Here is a 21,902-nt window from a genome sequence, read left to right on the forward strand (position 1 = left end):
GTAATTAAGATTTACTAGCATTCAAAAATTTGGGATCGTTTTTTTTTATATTTATATATATATATATATATATATATAAAACAGTCTCTTATGCTCACCAAGACTGCATTTATTTGATCAGAAATACAGTAAAAACAATAATATTGAGAAAAAGTGTCACATGATCCTTCAGAAATCATTACGCTGAAGAATTTTGAAAACAGTTGTGTTGCTTACTATTTTTTGTAACAAAAGACTAAAGTCTTTACTGTCACTTTTGATCAATTTAATGCATAATTTCTGTCAAAAACAAAACCTAATGACCCCAAATTTTTCAGCAGAGTTAATCGATAAATTACAGAGTTAAATAAAGACTAAAGACTGATGATTAGAGCCCGACCGATATGGCTTTTTGGGGGGCCGATGCCAATACCGATATTAGGGAGTACAAAATTTGATACCGATATATCGGCGACAGCCTCATATCGGTCGATAATATCGGCTAAACAATATATCGGTCGGGCTCTACTGATGATACTCTATATTTAACTTGTAGCAAAAATAAACATTTAGTTCTAATGTGGTAGCGACATTGCAAAAACTAAACTAAAATCAGATCTAAAATGCACATAAAAGACAATAAAAGCAACTTAAAATGTATATAGCTGGTTTATACAAGATGCAAAACCCCTTAAGCACATGCAAAATGAGTGTTTGTCCTTCTAGAAGCCACCTGGCTGGAAGAGATTGATTGACCTGTGAGAAATGATCTCTGGGAATCTTAAGAATATGTTTCTTGTTCCTTTCCCTCTTTTCCCAAAGGAGCCGGATCACAGCAGGCCACTGCAGCACCCAAAGGCTTGGGTAAGGTGAAGCTAATCCTCTTTAGAGCTGGAGGCAGAGAACACTGAACCTCTCAGCACTGGAAAATAGTTCACTGGGTGCACCCTACTCAGTAAGCAAAGTCAATCAGTACTTAATCTGGTTTAGGGATCAGGTATGTGGGGATTTTAGCCACATTGCTCGATTTATTAATAAATGTGGAAAGATGGAACATCAGGTGCACAGATCTGTGAAAAACACAAGCCTGTAGTGCAGCGAGATTGCATGTTTGTTGGGCCAAAGTTTCAGGACCTTGTTTAGACTGAAGGGCTATTTTTCTCCAAGGTATGACTCCTGGCAGCGCCGTCGCGGGCGAATCCCCAAACGGTAAGGAAAGTCTACTCGATAACGCAAAAACAAGTTCTGTTCGGAGTGCATTAGCCTCTCATGGCCTCTGGTGAAAGGTGAATTTGTTGAAAGCTCAATGGCCACTTTTCAGGCCTTTCTGGAGTCCAATACATCTTTTGACAAAACCTTTGCTCTTGTTTCCCAGGTCAGAAACTTAATGGTGGAACTCAAACTGGCCAAGTCTGTAAGTGTGAACCTGATCTATCAGGGGCAAAACTTTCACACAAGTCGTACTTTAGAAAAGCAACACCGACTGACCTTGTGTTAGAAATGCACTACAGAGCTACAATATACGGACAGGGTCGTAGCCGAACATCAGAAGGCCAAATCTAGATATATCTTCTCTTTCATGGCCAATCAAAAACTAAACTAGTCTTTTTCTCATTACAGCATCAGGCAGCACATCAACAGCTTCAAATGGAGCAAATGGTGACCAGCATTTCAATCAGAATTTATTAAAACAGCCCTGCATCTTGAAAAAAACATTCTGTTGATTTGCAAAAAAAAGGCCTGTATTACCTAATTTTATGATGCTGATTTCAACAATATAAATAAAAACTTCCTATCGCATTTTCCCCCCCACAAAATTATGTTTATCTGCTTTAATGCACTTATCAAAACAACAAAAGCAGCCAAATGTCAAAGGTATCGATAAAACAAGTATTCAAAATGTATAATTTAACTTACAATCTGCAAAGGAATAGAAAAATATGTTAAAATATGTTCAAAATAAGTTAATAAATAAATAAGCTTTTTTTTTCACAAAATCTGTAATTTTCTGTTGCTGTTTGTTTGTAATAAAACATCCACAGGTCATGTTTGCATTTTCTTCTGTTGCCGGCCTTCGGCTGAGAATGTAACAAATTGTTGTAACCTGGCTCAGAGAAAGACAGAAATCATATCTTTGTGGCAGTTGATAATGGGATAATACTACATTTCCCAACCTTACAAATGGTTGTAGAATGCAAAAATGCTACAAAATGCACATCATATTTTGTGAGAAAGTGACATGCTAGGGCAAAATAGGCACTATTTTTGGAATCAGCACCCCAAAATTTGTAAGAAACAAATGTTGGATTTCATTCAGAAAATATGATGCAGGGTGGTGAATAATTAATAAAGTTTTGTTATTTAATTAAACCACTAACTGCATGTCATTGGATTACTGGAGCATTTCTAAGATTGACAGCAATGTTTTATTATTGTACAAAGAATTTCCTCTCAGTAATGTTTCTGTGTGGGTTACAGGAAGTAACGGTAGAGACGGGTACTCTCAGCCATCTGGCTCAAGTTCTCATGGTACTGTACCTGTTCATCTGCTGTAAATATGATTTTCTTTTTACTCTAATAAGTTTACTGCCTAATCACTGAAATTATTTCACTTACAGATGCAAGTTATGGTGGACAAGATGGGTCCAAATCAGAGATAGTTCCTTCAGGTACCTGATCACTGAATCTGGAATAGAATAGAATAGAATAGAATAGAACAGAATAGAATATAATAGAAAAAAGTTACACATGTATATGGCATGGCATAAATACTATATACACTAAAAATACTAATAGGGCTTATTATGTAGTACATTCAATACTAAAATTAAAAAATGAAATGTCATATTAAATTATAATATAATATAATATAATATAATATAATTTACATACACAGCCAATCAAAAGTTTGGGGTCAGTAAGAATTTATTTGAAAGAAGTCTATTGTGCTTAACAAGGCTGCATTTCATAAAAAATACAGTAAAAACAGTAATACTGTATATATATCATTGCAATTTAAATTAACTGTTTTCTATTTGAATATATTTTAAAATGTAATTCATTACTGTGATGCAAAGTCTTAAATGTCACATGATCCTTCAGAAAGCATTCATTCTGCATTCATATCTTTGTGGAAAGAGTTAAACATTTTTTCAGGATTTTTTTTTTTGATGAATAGAAAAGACAGCATTTAGTTGGAAGAGAAATATTTTGTAACCTTACAAATGTTTTTACTGCCACTTGCATCCTTGCTGAATAAAAGTATAAATTATTTTTTTTTTTTTTAATTGTTAAACAGTAGTGCATAAAAATGAAGAATGATAAAGAACATTTTTCTCAGGTGTAGGAGCAGCTGCTAATGGAGGTTCAGGATCTAAAGTCCCTGGTAATGACATTTAGAAACACATTTTAATTATTGTTCGAAATATGATACCAAATATTAAACATTTTAGAAAAAACAAAACTTACAGCTCTAGAGAAACTCAATATGTTTATTGTGTTTCAGGCACAGACGGGGGCATCCATTCAGTGTCCATTTCTGTAGGTAAGAGTTGTTCTGTTTATGTTAAGGCAATCGTGGCTTATAATATGTGTTATGCACATAAAATCAAAATATAGCCAAAGGCCTATTAATACTGGAATATCTTGTGCATGTAAATATGGTGGTTCATCTTTCATTCACTTCACAATGAGATATTTTCTTCAATCCCACAGTGTCATCAGGTCAAGGGTCATCAGGCCATATAGCAGCAGGTCATGGGTCAACAATGTTATCCAGCCACACTTTTGACCGACCTTCAGCAGGACAGACATCAGATGGTGTGGGTGTAGTTTCCTCCGAGGTCCAATCACAGCCTACAGGTATTTCAATCAAAAAGATGGAATAGTTCATCCAAGAATGAAAATTTGCTGAAAATTTACTGACCCTCAGGCCATCCAAGTTGTAGATGAGCTTCTTCCTTGAAACAGATTTAGCGAAGTTTAGCATCATTTGCTCACCAATGGATCCTCTGCAGTGAATGGGTGCAGACAGAATGAGAGTCCAAACAATAAACATAAACATCACAATAATTCACATGACTCTAGCCCATTAATTAACATATTGTAAAGTTACGTGTTTGTAAAAAACAAATTCCATCGTTAACCAGTTTTTAACTTCAAATTGTCGCTTCTGGCCAAAATACCGTAATCCATAATAATGCTTCCTCCAATGAAAAAGTCCATCCCCTGATGTCCTCTCACATCAAAATCCACAGACATATTTATTTAGAACTGTTTTTGCTTGTAAACGGTGCTTGATCTGTGTATATTTCTCTCCTTATTATGACTGGAGAAAGCAATATTATGGATAGAGGACCCTTGTTTTAGCTGTAAGTAGTGCGGTTTGAAGTTAAAAACATCTTAATGATGGATTTGTTTCTTAGAAACAAGCAGCTTTTTTTCTTCACTAGATGTTAATCAATGGACTGGAGTTGTGTGGATTATTGTGATGTTTTTATCAGCTGTTTGGACTCTCATTCTGACGGCACCCATTCACTGCAGAGGATCCATTGGTGAGCAAGTGATGCAATGTTACATTTCTCCAAATCTGTTCTGATGATGAAACAAACTCATCTACATCTTGGATGGCCCAAGGGTGAGTAAATTCGCAGCAAATTTTCATTTTTGGGTGAACTATTCCTTTAAAAATAATTTTACATTAATTATATATAAAGGCTTCAAGTAAAAGTTATACAATTATAATGCTCTTTGCATATGTATGTCTAGGGTCAGAGGGATTCGCACCACATACAGATGGCCCACAGTATGAAAATGGTATGTGTATAACAGGATCTCGCTATTGTATCTCATGGAGGTCATTTCTTACTTCTTAAATGCTGTACAGACTTATACGTGAACAGATCTTATATTCTTGCATCAGGGGAAACGGCTCATGATGGATCTCAAATCGAGTCTCCAGGTGATAAACATCAAAGCGTACATGCAGTTTACCCAATGTTTTCTGTTAAATGATAATTGATGTCATAATTATGTAATTTTTATCTTGTACATTTAGAAATCCCTGAGATGGAATCTAACGGTGAGTCTTATTGTGCATTAATGCACAGCAAACAATACTGTGCATCATATTAATCAGAACGAGTGATTTAGTCATTTTAATCGGGTTCCTCTCACAGGTAATGGACACAAACAACTACTGAACGGAGGAGAAACAGGATTTACAGGTGAGGAAACAATGAATATATGGTTTTTAATTGACTGGCATTTCATACAGCATGAAAACAGATAAAAAATATCTCTGATGTTAACCTGCTGTTTTTGATGCAGGCTTGGATCATTTCATGGCAGGCACATCTCAGATACAAGGAACAGGTATAAAAACATGATTTAAAATCCGACCATGGAAGAACCATTCATTTCTGAGATAAAAATATACTTACATTGTTTTCAGTTCAAAGATTCAGTTCTCGTCATGCGTGTTGTTTGTTTCATGTATGTTGCAGATGGTTTTGATTCATTTGGCACAAGCCCTCACCTGGAAATTACAGGTAAACATCAGTTCAACTCTTCTGACCTACAAAAGCAAAATACATTTTGTCAAGATTGAGTTATTGAGTCCAAAAACCAAAACTCTGATCAGAAGCACCTACACTACTGTTGAAAACTTTGGGGTCAGTAAGGTTTATATATATATATTAACAATGCCTTAAATTGACCCCAGAAGTGACAGACATTTTTAATTTGACAAAAGATTTATATTTCAAATAAATGTTGCTCTTTTGATATTTCTATTCATCAAAGAATCCTTAAAAATGTATTATTTTTCAACAAAAATAATAAGTATCACAACTGTTTTCAATGCTGATAATAAGACATGTTTCTTGAGCAGCAAATCAGCATATTAGAATGATTTCTGATGGATCATGTGACACTGAAGACTGGAGTAATGATGCTGAAAATTCAGCTTTGCCATAATTGGAATCAATTACATTTTTAAATTATTAAAATGGAAAAAAGTTATTTTAAATTGTAATAATATTTGAGAATATTACAGTTTTTACTGTATTTTTGATTTTTCAAAAACATTCAAACAATTTAATGACCCCAACTTTTAAACCGAACAACAAAAACTCCACTAAAAAACATCTATACATATTCTCTAAATAATAATGTGAGCATCAGAACACACTGTGTATATTAGGAACTCAAACATTTCATTGCAAAATTTAATTGCAGGCATAATAGATCAGTCGAGCCATGACTTCCTTGTTGGCTTAATGGGTGAGCATTTCTTTATTCTCATTAATTAATGGAAGGAATACTGAATGTAGTATGGACACAGAATGTCTCCCTCTACAGGTGAGAGGACAGGAGAGAGCTTTGGTCCAGAGACTCAAACAGACGGGCTAGGTACGCTTTTAGACCTCTTAGACACTCCTCCAGACGTTCCACCCACATGCCTAGTAACTGACGCTGTCTCAACAGATCACATGGGACTCGCATTTCAGGTGGATTCGGCAGGTAAGAGTCCAATTCAAGTCATCCATTTTTCACTTAACCAGAGAGGCTTGATGTTTATGGCTTTTGAGCTGCGGACACCAGAATTGCTTTCTGCTGATCTCATTGGCCTTGTAACAAACAGGACGTCCCACACTAGTTAAGTTCACTTGATTTACTTTTATGCCCATGCTGTGAAATGGCTCACATACGGCACTGAGAGCATTCCCTCATTCTGTCCAGCTGTCACACTCTACTAATTATGGGCCACGCTGACAGAATAAACCAGCCAGATTCTGTTCTCTACCTAATAATTTATTGAAAGACGACTGGTGTGAATCAAAGCTGTCTTTTTTCTCTCACTGGTTCTCCTTTTCAGCTGCTGGCCTGAGCCCAGGGCACCCGTCCAGTGGCGGTCCAGTTCTAGACGCTCCTCCAGGTAATGGCTGCTGGCTTCCACTCTGTGCTCCTTTAGGTCCTGTAAATTTAGAGTGCTTTTACACCAGTAGCCGTGGGATTATTCCAGCACACGTCTAATAAACTCTGTCAGACTTCCGGTCGTGACATTGGCTCCGAAGGGGGCGAAATGACAACTTTCAGAGGCATTTTTAGTGTCACGAGAGGTCACTGGGGGTTCATGCATCTGATAGATAGATAGATAGATAGATAGATAGATATTTAAATAGTCATGTCAACATGTCTAGAAAACCCAATCAATTACCTTGCTAACTGTCTCTTGTTCTGTATATCAGATTATCTGTCGGTTGACAATGGTAACGGTGATTATACCCATTCAATCAGTAAGTAAAGTATTAATCTGTTTACTAGCATTAAATTAGTAATAGTATATTATGTTAACAGAGTCTTTCTAATAATATCTTTCATAATATCTCCAGGCATGTCTGATAATGGAGCCCAATCAAAATCACCAGCTGATACAACAGGTAAACTGATGTTAAACAACATGCTCACCAAAAATCCTGCATGGTCTGGTGGAAAGTGACTTGAAGCACTGAAACAGAAAGTATGTCAAATCTTAATTCGGACTGATATTTGCAGATTCATCTGTAGTCTTTGACACAATGTCACATCCGGGTCATTCATTCATAGACTATTCAGGTAAGATAGTAAAACTCTGCAATAAGGCCTCATTTGTTAAAGAAATAGTTCACCCAACATGTGAAAAAGAGCTGCATGGACTCTCATTTTGACGGCACCCATTCATAATGCTAAATTTCTCAAATCTGTTTACATTTTCAGCAAATGTTTATTTTTTGGTGAACTATTCCTTTAACATTAGTTAATGCAATAGCTAACTAACAACAAACTAACAATGAGCAGTATATTTCTTACAGCATTTATTCGTCTTTGTAAATGTTAGTTAATAAAAATGCAATTGCTTGTTGTTTATTCAAAGTGCATTAACTTTGATTTTGAAAATGTATTAGTGAATGTTGAAATGTGTTGTGCAATAATGTTAATGTTAGCTAGTGTTAAAAAAATGTGAATCAACTAACAATAAACAACACTTCTATAGCATTTAATAATCTTAGTTCATTTTAACTAATGTAGTTAACTAATGTTAATGAATGGATCTTTATGGTAAAGATATGGTAAAGATAATATTAACCCTATTTTCAATTAAAAACAAACAAATACCAAAACAAAACAACTGGAGACATGATATGTATCCATTTTGTTGTTCTGCTCAGATGGTGGGGCAGATAACAATGGTGCAGATTTACCCGATACAAACGGTAAACTCTAGTCAATAATAATTACCTTTTTTTGCTGGAAAATCCAAATTAAACCAGCTGAAGATTATCTTCGCATGATTTCCAGCAGGGATTTCATCATACAGTATTGTTTTGACACATAATTCATTACTGCATTACAGGAAATGGAAACGGTCGGCACAAACCTGTGGTAGACATACAGAAAGGTATGTTGAAATGCCTATAAAAACATATGAAACCTATAAACGAGAGAGAACTGCAGTGTGTGTCTGGATTCGTTCACAGGTGACCCTCCAGGCGTTCATCTCGACATCAGTATGTATCTAGCAATAAAACACACACAACTAATCAACACACAATCACAACGTCATATTATTGACAGACTAATATCCTGGAATCGATGTGAATATTCCCAAATGTCTTTCCGAACAGGCCATCAGGACGCAGCAACGGAGATGCATCACACAGCTGGTACTATATCACCCGGTTCTATGACATCACTGAAAGTCAATTGATTTGTTAGCCATAATTCAATTTTTATGCGTCTTCTCCTGGCTAGTCTGTCTATAATGGTGGGGTTGTGTGGGTTAACCAAATGCTTGTGATTAATACGGAAAATATTTCTCATGGCAGGTTTAAAGCCATGAAATCAAATATCAGAGTTTTGTGGCTTTTAGTTCACAGCACATCTATATGCTAGTGTACTCCTGAAAGTTGACACAATTCATAAATATGCACCTTTAAAATAACTATTTAAATAAAATTTGACATAACTAATACTTATTGGCTATTAAAAAGGGGCGTGCTCTCTAATATGATCCTACAAATGTCCTGATTCAACAAGAAATACATTAGATTACAAAATTGCTTGTCAGGTGACTCTATGGGGTCTGTAACATAGCCAATATTTTATAACAAACAATTTCATCCATAGACAACTGAACTGCAATCAGTAATTTGCTAATGAACAAGATAAGGCTTGACACTACAGGCAAAACCATTCATGTTGTGCTATTTCACTTCCATAACTGCTTCAGACTATTATACAAAACACATTTAAGAGTTTATTTTATTACCCTTTATTTGTGTTAAAGGCCATTTTCTCATGCACTTACACATACACCAAACTTAACACTTTTATTACCATCTAGATTTTGAAGGTTTTTACAGAGGGGTTTGTTTATATGTAATGCGCCTGATTTACAAAATTGTATTCCTAAAAAAGATTTTTTTTCTGGCTGTTGACAGAATTTTCTGATTTATGGAGGGGGGGTAATCCAAAACCCCATCTGTTAAGATACCTTTAACTCTAATATGTCAACAAAATAAAACAGGAATTTTGAACCTGGCTTTATCCAAAGTTCAGATTTAGATAATGCCTCATTTGCATATTTAAACAACATTTCAGAAAACAAAACACTTGCTTTTTGCAATTAATCAACTGGGAAGTACAGTGATATCTATTATTTAAAATGTTTACCCTAAAAATCTAAGGCAAGAAGACAAGCCCAGAATGCCTTGAGATGAGCTCAACAAATAATACTATCCAAAATGACTTGAAAAATACGTTGACTAAAAATATAGGCCTACCTTTATTTCAGTGAATACTTTAAAGTATTTATAAAATGAAATTAAAGCTTGTGCTATTTATCTCCTTTAAAAAAAAAATGTCTTGTTGCTGTTATTTTCAGTTGGTGCGCTTGATCTAAACGACCACACTCTCAGCCCCTACGCTGACACGATTGGTAAGCAAACGTACGGAAGCCTGTTTCCGTCATGGATTAAACAAATAAAAACGGTTGTTAATTGTGACTTTTTATCTCACAGTTCACACTTTCTCACAATTCTGAGGGGAAAAACGGTCAGAATTGCAAGGTATAAACACAGAAGTCTGATATCTTCTCACAATTCCGAGTTTACATCTCGCAATTCTGACTTTTTTTTATCTGAATTCTAAATTTACATCTCGAATATTTTAAAATTATTTGTATGTAAAGCACTTTGAATTACCATTGTGTTTGAAATGTGCTGTATAAGTAAACTCGCCTTGCCTTCTCAAAGGATTTGACGGTGTCACTGGTGCAAGGGTGCAGACAGATATGGCCGGTATTATCTTTGATATTTTACCAAACATATTTTAGAAATACACCATGAATGAGTGTAAAAGCAGCATTGGTCTGTGTGCACGTACCTGTAATAACAGCGCTGATATTGTGATCAGGAGCAGCAGGTGATCCAGTGACTGACGGACAGACTCTAACAGACATGACAGGTGAGTGCAACACATTATGCAAAGGAGTGATTAAAATAAATATGAAATATTTATAACATGCTGTTTCCTGTTATTCAGGGCAGGGACACTTAGCTGTGACAGACGGCATGCCAAATTACACAGGTAACCATGTTTCCTAAGCACATCCAGACACATGTCAGTCTAGCACTCATGCCACGGTTTCACGTGTAGTGTGTGTTTCTGAAAAGCAGATTCTGTGCGTGCGACTGGGACTGGATTTACAGGTGAGTGACCTTTAGATTGTATTAATAAATCCGATTGAGCAAGTCACAGATAATATAAAGGTATGTTAAGTAAATATGGGTATAAATATATATGCAATAATGATCTGAAGTAACAAACTCTATGATTTTTATTTTGCCACTTCAAATGTTCTTGTCAAACTTTCAGATGCCTCAGAGACACATAGTAGCATGGTTCAGACAGACTTACCAGGTAAATTACGTTTGAAAACATCTGCCTCATCAGGTGAACTAACCATCCAGGTAAGCTGCCCTTATAAAAATGTACCATGGTAAACGTAGTTTCTGCAGAAAGAGTGACAAAGATACTGAAAGCCTGTTTGAAGAAAATTCTATCATTTTACAGTACAATAACAAAGGTATTTTGATGGAAACTATGATTATCAAGGTCAATTTTTGCAAGGGTTTGCTTACAAAGCAGAAATTGTGTCAAAGTTTATTAAAAGTTACAAATGAAACAAACCTTTCTTAAACTAAACTCCAGTCACAGGGGATCCATTCACAGGGGTTTCCTCACAGACAGATGCCATGGGCACAGGTGGGTGACACACACACACACACACGCATATTTTGCACACACTATAAGGAAAAGATATATTCTCAATTTTTTAAATTTTTATTTTTAAGCTACAGCTGAACCTCAAGGGACTCTCGGGAGTCCATGTTTTTAACATATCTGCAAATTGAATATATACTGTATATATACATATATATATATATATATATGTGTGTGTGTGTTTGTGTGTGTATATATATATATATTCGTTTTTATTCGTCAACAATATTGCATTATACATTTAATTATAGTCATCGTCACATGACCAGCATTTACGTTGCGTCTCGTCTCGTTTTCGTCACGTGATAAAGGTTCGTTGACGACGATATTTAGTCACAATTTTCGTTGACGAAAGCAACACTACTCACAAGCACCATATCGGCTTATGTATTGGCAGTAGCAAGTTCCTGTACTTGCTTGCAGCAGCAGCAATAATCTACTAATGCAATAACCAACAGCAGCAGCGTAACAGATCTATTCCACCAAGACCTAATACATTAACATCGTCATATCCATTACCATGCTAAAATTTTCAGAGTTCTCATGATAGAAATAGAAATATATATATATATATATGAAATGTATGAATCACACAAAATCTCTAAACCTGCTTTACCTGTTAAACTGTATATTAAAGTAACAAACAGGGTAAATTCATCAAATCAGTTGTTAACCTGGTTTTTTCTCTTGTAACAGGACAACCTGGTGCTACGGAACAAACACAGACAGCTGGTAAGCTTCATGGGAGTTCAGACCTCCTTCACTTCAGTCACATGATTTATGATTCATTCTGATGATCTCTTGCTTTCACCTCAAAGCCATGTCAAACCTGTCAAGGAAACGTATCATTCATAAAACTTAATGAAGAAAAATTGTAGAATAGAAATGAAATAGTGAATACCTTACAAATGAATTCATGTCTATGTCTGATTGAGATGCAAAAAATTATAGAGTGTCTCCTGTGCTGATGAACAGATGCTCAACAGCTCTTCTCTTTTCGCTGTTTTGCTTGTTCTGTCCAGTATCAGCAGGTGAACAGTACCACACATCTGGTCAGGGTCCTGAAGGTGGGTCTGAAATTCTTCATGCAGACTGTTCATGTTGAAATATCGGTAAAATTCATATATTCAACAGAAACATAACAAAAACAAATGGCCCAAATCATCTTATAAATATTATGTTTTACCCATTCATCCTTAATAGAAATATATTAAACAGAAAGCACATAATATGAACGAATTTCGGTTTCGTGTTTAATGAAAGATGCTCGATGAGTTTGGGCACCAGACTGAAAGCTTAAACCAAAACTTTTCTGCTAACAAACGTCTGTCCTGCTAGTTTGGCCTCAATGAACTGATCTCTGCGCTTTTTGAAAGGTGCAGAAAATGTGGAACTGGAAGATACCTGCTGACTTCCACATGAAGCCGCAAGTGAGGTTTCTGCGCTACAGATTTCAGTGTACGGACCCGTATGCCTGGCAGAGGAACCGTGAACCCGCCCGCTAGACTTTAGCTCTCCTTTGTGTGTGTTTTCCCCTCATAAATGTCGCCACTGTATTTTCTTGCCTAGATGTTTAAGCAATGTTCTTTACAAATGTCACAAATTGTATATTGCTGAATGCATGTCATTGGAAGATAATCTTTACATTAAATTGAACATCTATTTTGAACATCATATTAAAATATTTGTCATTTTACCTGAGAAAATGCATAACTTTGTGGAACCAGTTCAGAAACAAGTAGCCTATTTGGAAAATGGCAAGTGGTCTAAGGTTGTCTTACAACACTATAGGTTAAAGGGCAAGTTCGCCGAACTTTGTATTGTTACAATGTCGGCATTATGTGTTAATAAACAGTGTGTATTATTTTTTTATGTTGCCTGAAACAAGACGTTCCCGTTTATTGTCATACAGTGGGCTTTTGTGAAAACTACAGATTGCACTTTCGCATTTTTGGATCTCTGTTTACGGATAGACTGGTCGAGCCAAGTGCATTATGGGTGTTGGAAGTTTTCCTAGCTATTTTTTCGCCACAGCCCTTTTCTGTTTTCTCTAGTCAGGGAGCATAATTTTAATATATATACTATACTATAATATATATATATATATCTACTGTATAGACAGTGGACGTTTAGTAAAAAAAAAATATTTACAAACTTCTAACCAAGATTTATTTAGACCAGCTAATGACCAACTAGAACCCATGAAAACCCGGCTACAATCAAAAGCTTGATTTAACAGGTTCTAGCAAGGTAAATAAAAACCAAACTACTTCCAAATACTTTCAAAAACATTTTATTTGAAACATATCAATACACAAAGTGTTGTTTACATGCATAATAAAATAATTTATGCCTAATATTAATGTCTCTCTGGCTATGACAGTCATCTAATGACTAAAATGTGACTGAAAATTACCAGAACCATCAACCAGTGACATTCCTCTCCCAGTTCCTCTACCGCGCTGCCATCCAAAAATAAACAAGTGTTGAACGATAGAAGTCTATAGGGCATAGCATCTGTACAAATCGCACCAAAAAAAATACAATTTCAATTAGCTATTTTAGTATCCAATTTAAACGAGAATCTCACAAATAGGTCCAGGTCGCATTTTACCCAAAATCATGACAAAAATATATTTTAAATTATATTTTCTTTTATATTTTGCGAAAGCAAAATGAAGCCTATTTTTAGGATCTAGGGGGGAAAAAAATCATCCACAATTGCCCAAAAATTGGCTTTATTTTCTTTTTTAAATAATTTTTTTCCTTTAGATTTTAAGGTGAAATATGCCCAGACAAGGTCTTAATAAGATCCGCCTATTATATTTTCTAGTTCCTTTTGCTAAACAAACAAAAACAAAGGGAAAAAAAACTAAAGAGATTAACAAAGCAGTGTGTTGCTGTCAAAGCTGGTTAAGAGTTGAATTATTGCACAAATTCTTCAAATCAGATCAGATCATACACCTATTGTGTAATTCATCCCTGTTGAATGTGTTTTCAAAGTCTGAAATGAATTTGTTTCATCAAAACAAATGCACAGACTCTCAACTATTTATATATTTAAACATATATCCTATATACAGCATCATAGGCTGTCCTGCTTGTTTCAACGGCAAAAGATTACTTATTTTTTTTACAAAAGATTTCATTAATTTCTAAATATGCACCTTTAACCCATACCCATCATCACTAACCAAAATCAGACATTATATGATGAGTAACAGCTATGGTTTTGAAGACAGTTAGTGGGATGCTGGACAAGTTTACACAACATTGATTTTTGATGCTTGTTTCATGTTTGTCCGATTAAACCAACTGCATTTTCTGGCTATAAAAGGTGCACGTTATGTTTTTGTTTTTGCTTTAACTTCAATATCAATGAGATATTCAACCATCATTCCAATTTATACTGCAAAGAAAATCTTCTGGAAGATGACTACTTGGAATACTTATGAGACCTGGGTGTCGAATACAACAATCTGGGGTTAATCGCAACATAATTAGATAAATAATGACAACCAGAAGAGCAGGAAAATGCTTGAGGTTTTGCAGTGGTGACAGACTGCAAGACAATCGCTTAGCATAGATCTCAAAGTATTGGTGCAAAACCAATCAAGATAAATAAATGGTAAGCACACAAAGCGTGGGCGCAAAATTTAGATTTACATCTGTAGCATTACACATTTAGTTTGAGGTTTTCTCACTGCCAGAACAACAAGGAAACTACTGAGCCAACAAATAAAAGCTAATTTTGATGTTTCAACTCCATGACGGAGGGATTTGAAGGAATACTGAATTCTCTCTACTGCTTTTTAGAGATTTTTCCCAGACTCATTGTGAAGGGAAATACCAGAGTAATAATCTAATGGCTAGCCCTGATGTGTGAAATGACCAAAAAAACATTTTTAAAAACCCACACAGATATAAATCCCTTTAGAAAATCTGCTCTCTCTACGATAGTTTGGGGTCTTCAGGGGCGGGGGACTGGAAGTTAAAAAAGGAGATGGTCAGGTCTTCAGCTGGTTCTGACCCGAAATACGAGTCGCCCTCCAGCTCCAGAAGCATGGGCAGGTCGGTGGCACTGGTTTCAGTGCTGACGGGGTCGGGAAGAATCACGGGCTGAGACGTGTACTGGACCAGCTGCTTGCCTGAAAACACCATTTGGTCACATTAGTTGCATAAACACTACACACCTTTTACACCAAAAAATATCAAAAGACTGCAACAGTAAACTTTTTTTTTTATTTTAACAGTAAACGACTGTAAAAATGGTACAGGAAAAACCTGTTCATTGGTTAACAGCATGTTTCCATACTATATATGGTGAAAAACTGTAAAATACTGTTACAGATTTTGTAATGAAAAATGATCTTCTTAATTACATCTTCTGCTTCTTGTGACAAACTCTAGTTCATCATGTGTCTCTTTTACCACCTGTATTATTACGGTGGTTATCAGTATATTATGCAGTTACAAAATAAATGTTATAAATTTAGATGGAATATTAACACTACATTATTTAATAAAATAAAGTTTTTTTTACCGTAAATTTAATTAAATTAACGCAGGAGGAGGAAATGTGCTGGCGCGCTGGTTAAGCTCTGCGAGCGCGGCTTTTGAACTGCGCTCCCAAGCATTCATCTTGCGAATGTCCGTTCCCTTCTTAACAAAACGGATAGTTTTTGAAGCTGCAGCCACCAATATGGATGAGCTCACAGATGTAACTGCATATATCAGTTTCAGTGAGGATATGTGCATTCCTACCAGGTCATTCCTATCACTCAATAATGATAAACCATGGTTTACTGGGAAACACAAACAAGTTTTTGAAGCTGCAGCCACCAATATGGATGAGCTCACAGATGTAACTGCATATATCAGTTTCAATGAGGATATGTGCATTCCTACCAGGTCATTCCTATCACTCAATAATGATAAACCATGGTTTACTGGGAAACACAAACAACTTCATCGTCCCAAAGAGGATGCTTATAGAAGAGGGGACAAAATCTTGTACAACCAGGCCAGAAACAGACAAACAAAGGAGATCAGAGTGGCTAAAACAGCAACTCTGAAAAGCTGAAAAAAATACAGTTTTCAGCCAACAACCCGGCGTCAGTATGGACTGTTCTGAGGAACATCAAGTACAAGACACCACCCCCACAGTCTGTGGAGAATCAACAACTGGCTGACGATCTGAATGTGTTTTACTGCCGGTTTGAAAAGCCCAGTCTCACACACCCCACCCACTCTGATCTGCATTTCACACATACACAAAACACCTCCTGCAACCCTCCTCCCCTCTCCTGCCATTCAACCTATATTTATGGTCCGTGTAGAAGAAAAGAAAAAACAGAAGACAAGGAAAGCTTCAGGCCCAGACAGTGTTTCACATGCCTGTGTAAAAGTTTGTGCTGACCAACTGGCTCCAATCTTTACACAGAGCTGAAGTTCCCTGCTGCTTCAAACATTCCACTATCATTCCGGTCCCCCAAAAAAAACAAAATCACTGGACTTAACGACTACAGACCTGTCGCTCTCACGTCTGTTGTCATGAAGTCATTTGAGAGACTGGTGTTGGCCTATCTGAAAGACATCACTAGACTCTTGCTGGATCCTCTTCAGTTTGCGTACAGAGCAAACAGGTCTGTGGATGATGCAGTAAACATTGGACTGCATTATATTCTACAACATCTTGATAGACCTGGGAATTACGCAAGGATCTTGTCTGTAGTCTTCAGTTCGGCCTTCAATACCATCATGCCTGACCTTCTCTCAGACAAACTGACTCAGCTCTCTATGCCCTCTCCAATCTGTCAGTGGATCACCAGCTTCCTGACAGATAGGCAGCCGCAAGTGAGGCTGGGTGAACTCACATCCAGGACTCTCACTATCAAAACTGGCGCCCCTCAGGGTTGTGTGCTCTCCCCACTGCTCTTCTCCCAGTACACCAACGACTGCACCTCTAAAGACCCCTCTGTCAAGCTCATGAAATTTGCAGATGACACTACCATCATCGGCCTCAGACACAATGGAGACGAGTCTGCGCACAGACAGGAGGTTAAAGAGCTGGCTGTCTGGTACAGTCAAACAACCTGGAGCTGAACATGCTCAAAACAGTGGAGATGATCATGGACTTCAGGAGGAACCCCCCTGCACTCCCCCCACTCTCCATCATGAACAGCACCTGTGGCTGCAGTAGTCATTCAGGTTCCTGGGCTTTTCTTATATTAGTGTTATATTTTATCTAACTGTGTAATTCCTATGCATGTCTGCACTATCATGTATGTTTGCACTATGTCTGTACTTTCTTCTGCACTGGTAGCTCCTGTCACCAGGACAAATTCCTTGTGTGTGTAAACATACTTGTCAATAAAGCCCTGACTTCTGAAAATATTGCTACCATATTTTTTTTACGGTAAAGTGGTGGCAACCATGTGTCGTTTCTTACCATATATTTTTTGGGGTTAATTTATTTATTAATACAGTGCATGTCTTTGCATTTTAAAACAAAATTTTAATTTTCAAGCACCCTAAATACCTGAATCTTCAGAGTCACCAGATTCAGTTTCTTTCACAGGTTCAGGTGACAGAAGGTCCTGGATCTGTAAAAAGACCACAGATGTATGATTAACTAAGACAAGCAATATGCAGATTTCTGGAGTGCTCACCACGTCTGAAAAATTAAGATGTTAACGTTACTTCCCACACAACTTATGCTTTTATGCAAAGTGAAAGTAAATCGCATGAACAGGTATTAACCCCACAGCAATCTGCAGTTAAACCATCTTTACTTCTAGCGATCTGATAAACATCTATCATTTGAAACCATGTCAAATATTTTCCGTTAAAAAGATCAGACGAGTTTGTTTGAAGTCTTTGCATTCTGTTCATTCTGTGAGTCGTGGTTCTTCTGCAGCTGTTAGACACTGAACTTTCTTAATCACACAAGCAGTCTGCTTTCTCAGTGTTATCTCTGTGCTTTATATTTTCTATACAAAATTATAGCTGAAATAACTATATAAATAATAAAATAAATAATATATAAATTACAAAAGAAAAAAAAAGACTAATAAATAAATAAAACTTACACTAGCCAGGCTGTCCAGATCCATATCAATAGAAGACGATGTGAAAATCTGCGAAACACAACAATACAATAACAATAAATAATAGTACATTATTCAACAGGGAGGAACCCCCCTGCACTCCCCCCACTCTCCATCATGAACAGCACCTGTGGCTGCAGTAGTCATTCAGGTTCCTGGGCACCACCATCTTGGGGACAATCACATCGACTCTATTGTAAAAAAAAAAAAAAAAAAAAGCCCAGCAGAGGCTGTACTTCCTTCACCAGCTGAGGAAGTTCAACCTGCCACTGGAGCTACTGAAACAGTTCTACTCGGCCATCGAGTTCGTCCTGTGTTCATCTATAACTGTCTGGTATGGCTCAGCTATCAAATCAGACATCAAGAGACTACAAAGGACAGTCAGGACTGCTGAGAAGATTATTGGTTCCCCACTGCCCAACCTCCAAGATCTTTACACCTCCAGAGTGATAAAAAGGGCTAAACAAAGCCCACACAAAGCACAGACCAGTATAACAGCTGAATATTGTACATTTGTAAACTACATAAACTGTACACTTGTAAATAACATATCTGTATATTAATTAAAACAATGATATATGTTTTTCTCTATATTTCTACTTCTGTATTATATTGCATTATTTAATTTTCTGCTTTTCTTATATTAGTGTTATATTTTATCTAACTGTGTAATTCCTATGCATGTCTGCACTATCATGTATGTTTGCACTATGTCTGTACTTTCTTCTGCACTGGTAGCTCCTGTCACCAGGACAAATTCCTTGTGTGTGTAAACATACTTGTCAATAAAGCCCTGACTTCTGAAAATATTGCTACCATATTTTTTTTACGGTAAAGTGGTGGCAACCATGTGTCGTTTCTTACCATATATTTTTTGGGGTTAATTTATTTATTAATACAGTGCATGTCTTTGCATTTTAAAACAAAATTTTAATTTTCAAGCACCCTAAATACCTGAATCTTCAGAGTCACCAGATTCAGTTTCTTTCACAGGTTCAGGTGACAGAAGGTCCTGGATCTGTAAAAAGACCACAGATGTATGATTAACTAAGACAAGCAATATGCAGATTTCTGGAGTGCTCACCACGTCTGAAAAATTAAGATGTTAACGTTACTTCCCACACAACTTATGCTTTTATGCAAAGTGAAAGTAAATCGCATGAACAGGTATTAACCCCACAGCAATCTGCAGTTAAACCATCTTTACTTCTAGCGATCTGATAAACATCTATCATTTGAAACCATGTCAAATATTTTCCGTTAAAAAGATCAGACGAGTTTGTTTGAAGTCTTTGCATTCTGTTCATTCTGTGAGTCGTGGTTCTTCTGCAGCTGTTAGACACTGAACTTTCTTAATCACACAAGCAGTCTGCTTTCTCAGTGTTATCTCTGTGCTTTATATTTTCTATACAAAATTATAGCTGAAATAACTATATAAATAATAAAATAAATAATATATAAATTACAAAAGAAAAAAAAAGACTAATAAATAAATAAAACTTACACTAGCCAGGCTGTCCAGATCCATATCAATAGAAGACGATGTGAAAATCTGCGAAACACAACAATACAATAACAATAAATAATAGTACATTATTCAACAGTACATTATTTAAATGTTTTACTTCACAGCATTTATACACTCATACATACATGAATTGTATACGAAAAAATACTATTATTAACATAACAATAAAAGATCTATTATAGTTTTTCTTTTTTAAATTATCAATTTCACTTAGTTCTTATATTTGGTGTTCAAGACTGAAACAATATTTACATCAAAGAAAGGCGAGGCGTCGAAGTTAATGGACTGAGCATTGAGGATATGCTGAAGGTTGTCTAACCCAGAGTCAATGGTCTCTAGATGATCACTTAGTTCTGCCCTGTGGTAGAAAGAGAAAGCAAAGAAAAACATCTCTCAAACTCCACACACAAACCAGCCAGTTCCACTCTCCAAAAACCACTCTCATTTAATGTTTACTTCTACAAAAGCAGCCAATAAAAATCTGCAATTTCACTTCAGCAATAACAGGAAGAATTTCCTATAAAACACTCCTATTAAAAACGGGAGAGAGGCCGGTCCCCAGAAAGATCAAAACTGTGATGATGATGACACAGAGGGAGGCGGAGCTGCTGACCTCATCACATTAGTATCCAACCAAGGGTAGGAGGGGAACAAGGGTCAAAGAGCGATTGGGTAAATGGAGGTTTCAATGAGAGCACAAAACATGCGTCTTGGTTCAAATGCCATGCCACACTCCAAACTTTCTTCCCACTAGACGTCATAAATTGTGCGATCATGCCATTGCACTTCTCGAATTAAGCTCAAGAGCTCCCGAACACCCTATTTTCACTTTCTACACCCTCCAGCACATCTGAGCCCACCAATAAGCATTCAGCGTTTCTCAGGTATACTGGGGCAGAAATGACTGAATGAGTCTGAGCCTGGTCAACTACGGTTGTTTTTAAATGTGCTCTAGAAATAAATTAAACTTGAAACTTGAGCAGATAAGCTAAGCGCGGTTAACGTCTATGTGTTTCAGCACAGCGTCAAGTGTTCTGGGGACGGATCGGCCAACTGAAATGCTGACCCGGAATGAGGCCTGAGGTGTAGAGACGAGGCGGAGAAGCTGGAGAAAAGGCGAGAGATCTCAGACATCTGAGGATAACTGGAAAGACAGAAGCACAACATGGCACTGGAGACAGCAGGGGGCGCTACACACATCAACAGGCCTCTGCCACAGTCAAAAACGGTGCTGTTTTAGGTGGAACGGAAACTAGAGCCAATGTAGGTGGGGGTGACGTACCGATCGTTCTGAATTGGGGTTTTATTGAAGTCCAGGTGTTTTGAAGCCACCAGACATTGCCGAATGGTTATAAAGGTTGGTGTTCTTGAACAAACCTCAAAATATTTTCTTTTAATAAGCCCTAGTTTTATGTCTTCAAACCAATCTGTAAAGGTGAGCCACCGGGGATATAATTGCCAAAACCAGATATAAACCAGAAAACTACATATTAGTCCTAATTTTCAAAGAACACTTTGAAAATTAGACTAATTACATTGGATTTGCACAGTAACTTGAACTTGCAGACGTATGAATTTAAGTTCAGCAAGCAGTGTGATTTTGTGTATGCTAGTGCTTTCACGTCATGGGTTTCATTCATTTACCAAACAACAATCAAGTACACATTAGCTTACACTTTAATTACTCATAAAATAAATATTTAGTGCCATAGGGGCCATGAGATGACTTGAATATGAAATAATGCACTGGCTCATATGAACAAGGGTGTAACTTTGGTTTGAGAAGTGGGGGGGACACAAAATGGGGGAAAATGTTTGTTTTAGAGTTGAGTACCCCCTTTTTTTCTGCTTAGGTCTACCCCCTCTCTTCCACTTAGACTGCAACTTTTCCATTAAAGAACCATATTTGCCCCCTAAATTGACTTTCCAATGCATTTTTTATCTTTATAAATAGAATATTA

The 21,902-nt window shown here is 36.6% G+C and overlaps 2 protein-coding genes across 2 annotated transcripts in view; one reads left to right on the forward strand and one right to left on the reverse strand.

Moving 5' to 3' along the window:
* LOC107716563 (uncharacterized) overlaps positions 1 to 12,820 on the forward strand; it is a 15,080-nt gene extending 2,260 nt beyond the window's left edge. Inside the window, exons 5-38 of the mRNA XM_016523046.1 lie at positions 802 to 843; positions 1,147 to 1,188; positions 1,355 to 1,393; positions 1,600 to 1,638; positions 2,458 to 2,508; positions 2,598 to 2,648; positions 3,320 to 3,364; positions 3,485 to 3,523; positions 3,694 to 3,840; positions 4,747 to 4,794; positions 4,901 to 4,939; positions 5,036 to 5,059; positions 5,157 to 5,204; positions 5,329 to 5,352; positions 5,484 to 5,528; positions 6,217 to 6,261; positions 6,340 to 6,501; positions 6,857 to 6,916; positions 7,230 to 7,277; positions 7,374 to 7,421; positions 7,537 to 7,596; positions 8,190 to 8,234; positions 8,375 to 8,419; positions 8,499 to 8,684; positions 9,905 to 9,958; positions 10,275 to 10,319; positions 10,435 to 10,485; positions 10,564 to 10,608; positions 10,698 to 10,730; positions 10,897 to 10,941; positions 11,233 to 11,286; positions 12,001 to 12,036; positions 12,327 to 12,371; positions 12,681 to 12,820. Coding sequence (XP_016378532.1) covers positions 802 to 843; positions 1,147 to 1,188; positions 1,355 to 1,393; positions 1,600 to 1,638; positions 2,458 to 2,508; positions 2,598 to 2,648; positions 3,320 to 3,364; positions 3,485 to 3,523; positions 3,694 to 3,840; positions 4,747 to 4,794; positions 4,901 to 4,939; positions 5,036 to 5,059; positions 5,157 to 5,204; positions 5,329 to 5,352; positions 5,484 to 5,528; positions 6,217 to 6,261; positions 6,340 to 6,501; positions 6,857 to 6,916; positions 7,230 to 7,277; positions 7,374 to 7,421; positions 7,537 to 7,596; positions 8,190 to 8,234; positions 8,375 to 8,419; positions 8,499 to 8,684; positions 9,905 to 9,958; positions 10,275 to 10,319; positions 10,435 to 10,485; positions 10,564 to 10,608; positions 10,698 to 10,730; positions 10,897 to 10,941; positions 11,233 to 11,286; positions 12,001 to 12,036; positions 12,327 to 12,371; positions 12,681 to 12,715 — 1,865 coding nt within the window. The 3' untranslated portion in view covers positions 12,716 to 12,820. The remainder of the gene's footprint in view (positions 1 to 801; positions 844 to 1,146; positions 1,189 to 1,354; positions 1,394 to 1,599; positions 1,639 to 2,457; positions 2,509 to 2,597; positions 2,649 to 3,319; positions 3,365 to 3,484; positions 3,524 to 3,693; positions 3,841 to 4,746; positions 4,795 to 4,900; positions 4,940 to 5,035; positions 5,060 to 5,156; positions 5,205 to 5,328; positions 5,353 to 5,483; positions 5,529 to 6,216; positions 6,262 to 6,339; positions 6,502 to 6,856; positions 6,917 to 7,229; positions 7,278 to 7,373; positions 7,422 to 7,536; positions 7,597 to 8,189; positions 8,235 to 8,374; positions 8,420 to 8,498; positions 8,685 to 9,904; positions 9,959 to 10,274; positions 10,320 to 10,434; positions 10,486 to 10,563; positions 10,609 to 10,697; positions 10,731 to 10,896; positions 10,942 to 11,232; positions 11,287 to 12,000; positions 12,037 to 12,326; positions 12,372 to 12,680) is intronic.
* Positions 12,821 to 14,010: 1,190 nt separating this feature from the next.
* LOC107716564 (heat shock factor protein 1-like) overlaps positions 14,011 to 21,902 on the reverse strand; it is a 23,498-nt gene continuing 15,606 nt past the window's right edge. The window contains exons 9-12 of the mRNA XM_016523047.1: positions 20,194 to 20,299; positions 19,918 to 19,965; positions 19,368 to 19,431; positions 14,011 to 15,452 (exon numbers count right to left, since the gene is read on the reverse strand). Of these exons, the coding sequence (XP_016378533.1) occupies positions 15,256 to 15,452; positions 19,368 to 19,431; positions 19,918 to 19,965; positions 20,194 to 20,299 (415 nt within the window). The 3' untranslated portion in view covers positions 14,011 to 15,255. The remainder of the gene's footprint in view (positions 15,453 to 19,367; positions 19,432 to 19,917; positions 19,966 to 20,193; positions 20,300 to 21,902) is intronic.

Source organism: Sinocyclocheilus rhinocerous, unplaced genomic scaffold (assembly GCF_001515625.1).
Source record: "Sinocyclocheilus rhinocerous isolate Xijiao unplaced genomic scaffold, SAMN03320098_v1.1 scaffold1682, whole genome shotgun sequence".
NCBI classification, from domain to species: Eukaryota; Metazoa; Chordata; class Actinopteri; order Cypriniformes; family Cyprinidae; genus Sinocyclocheilus; species Sinocyclocheilus rhinocerous.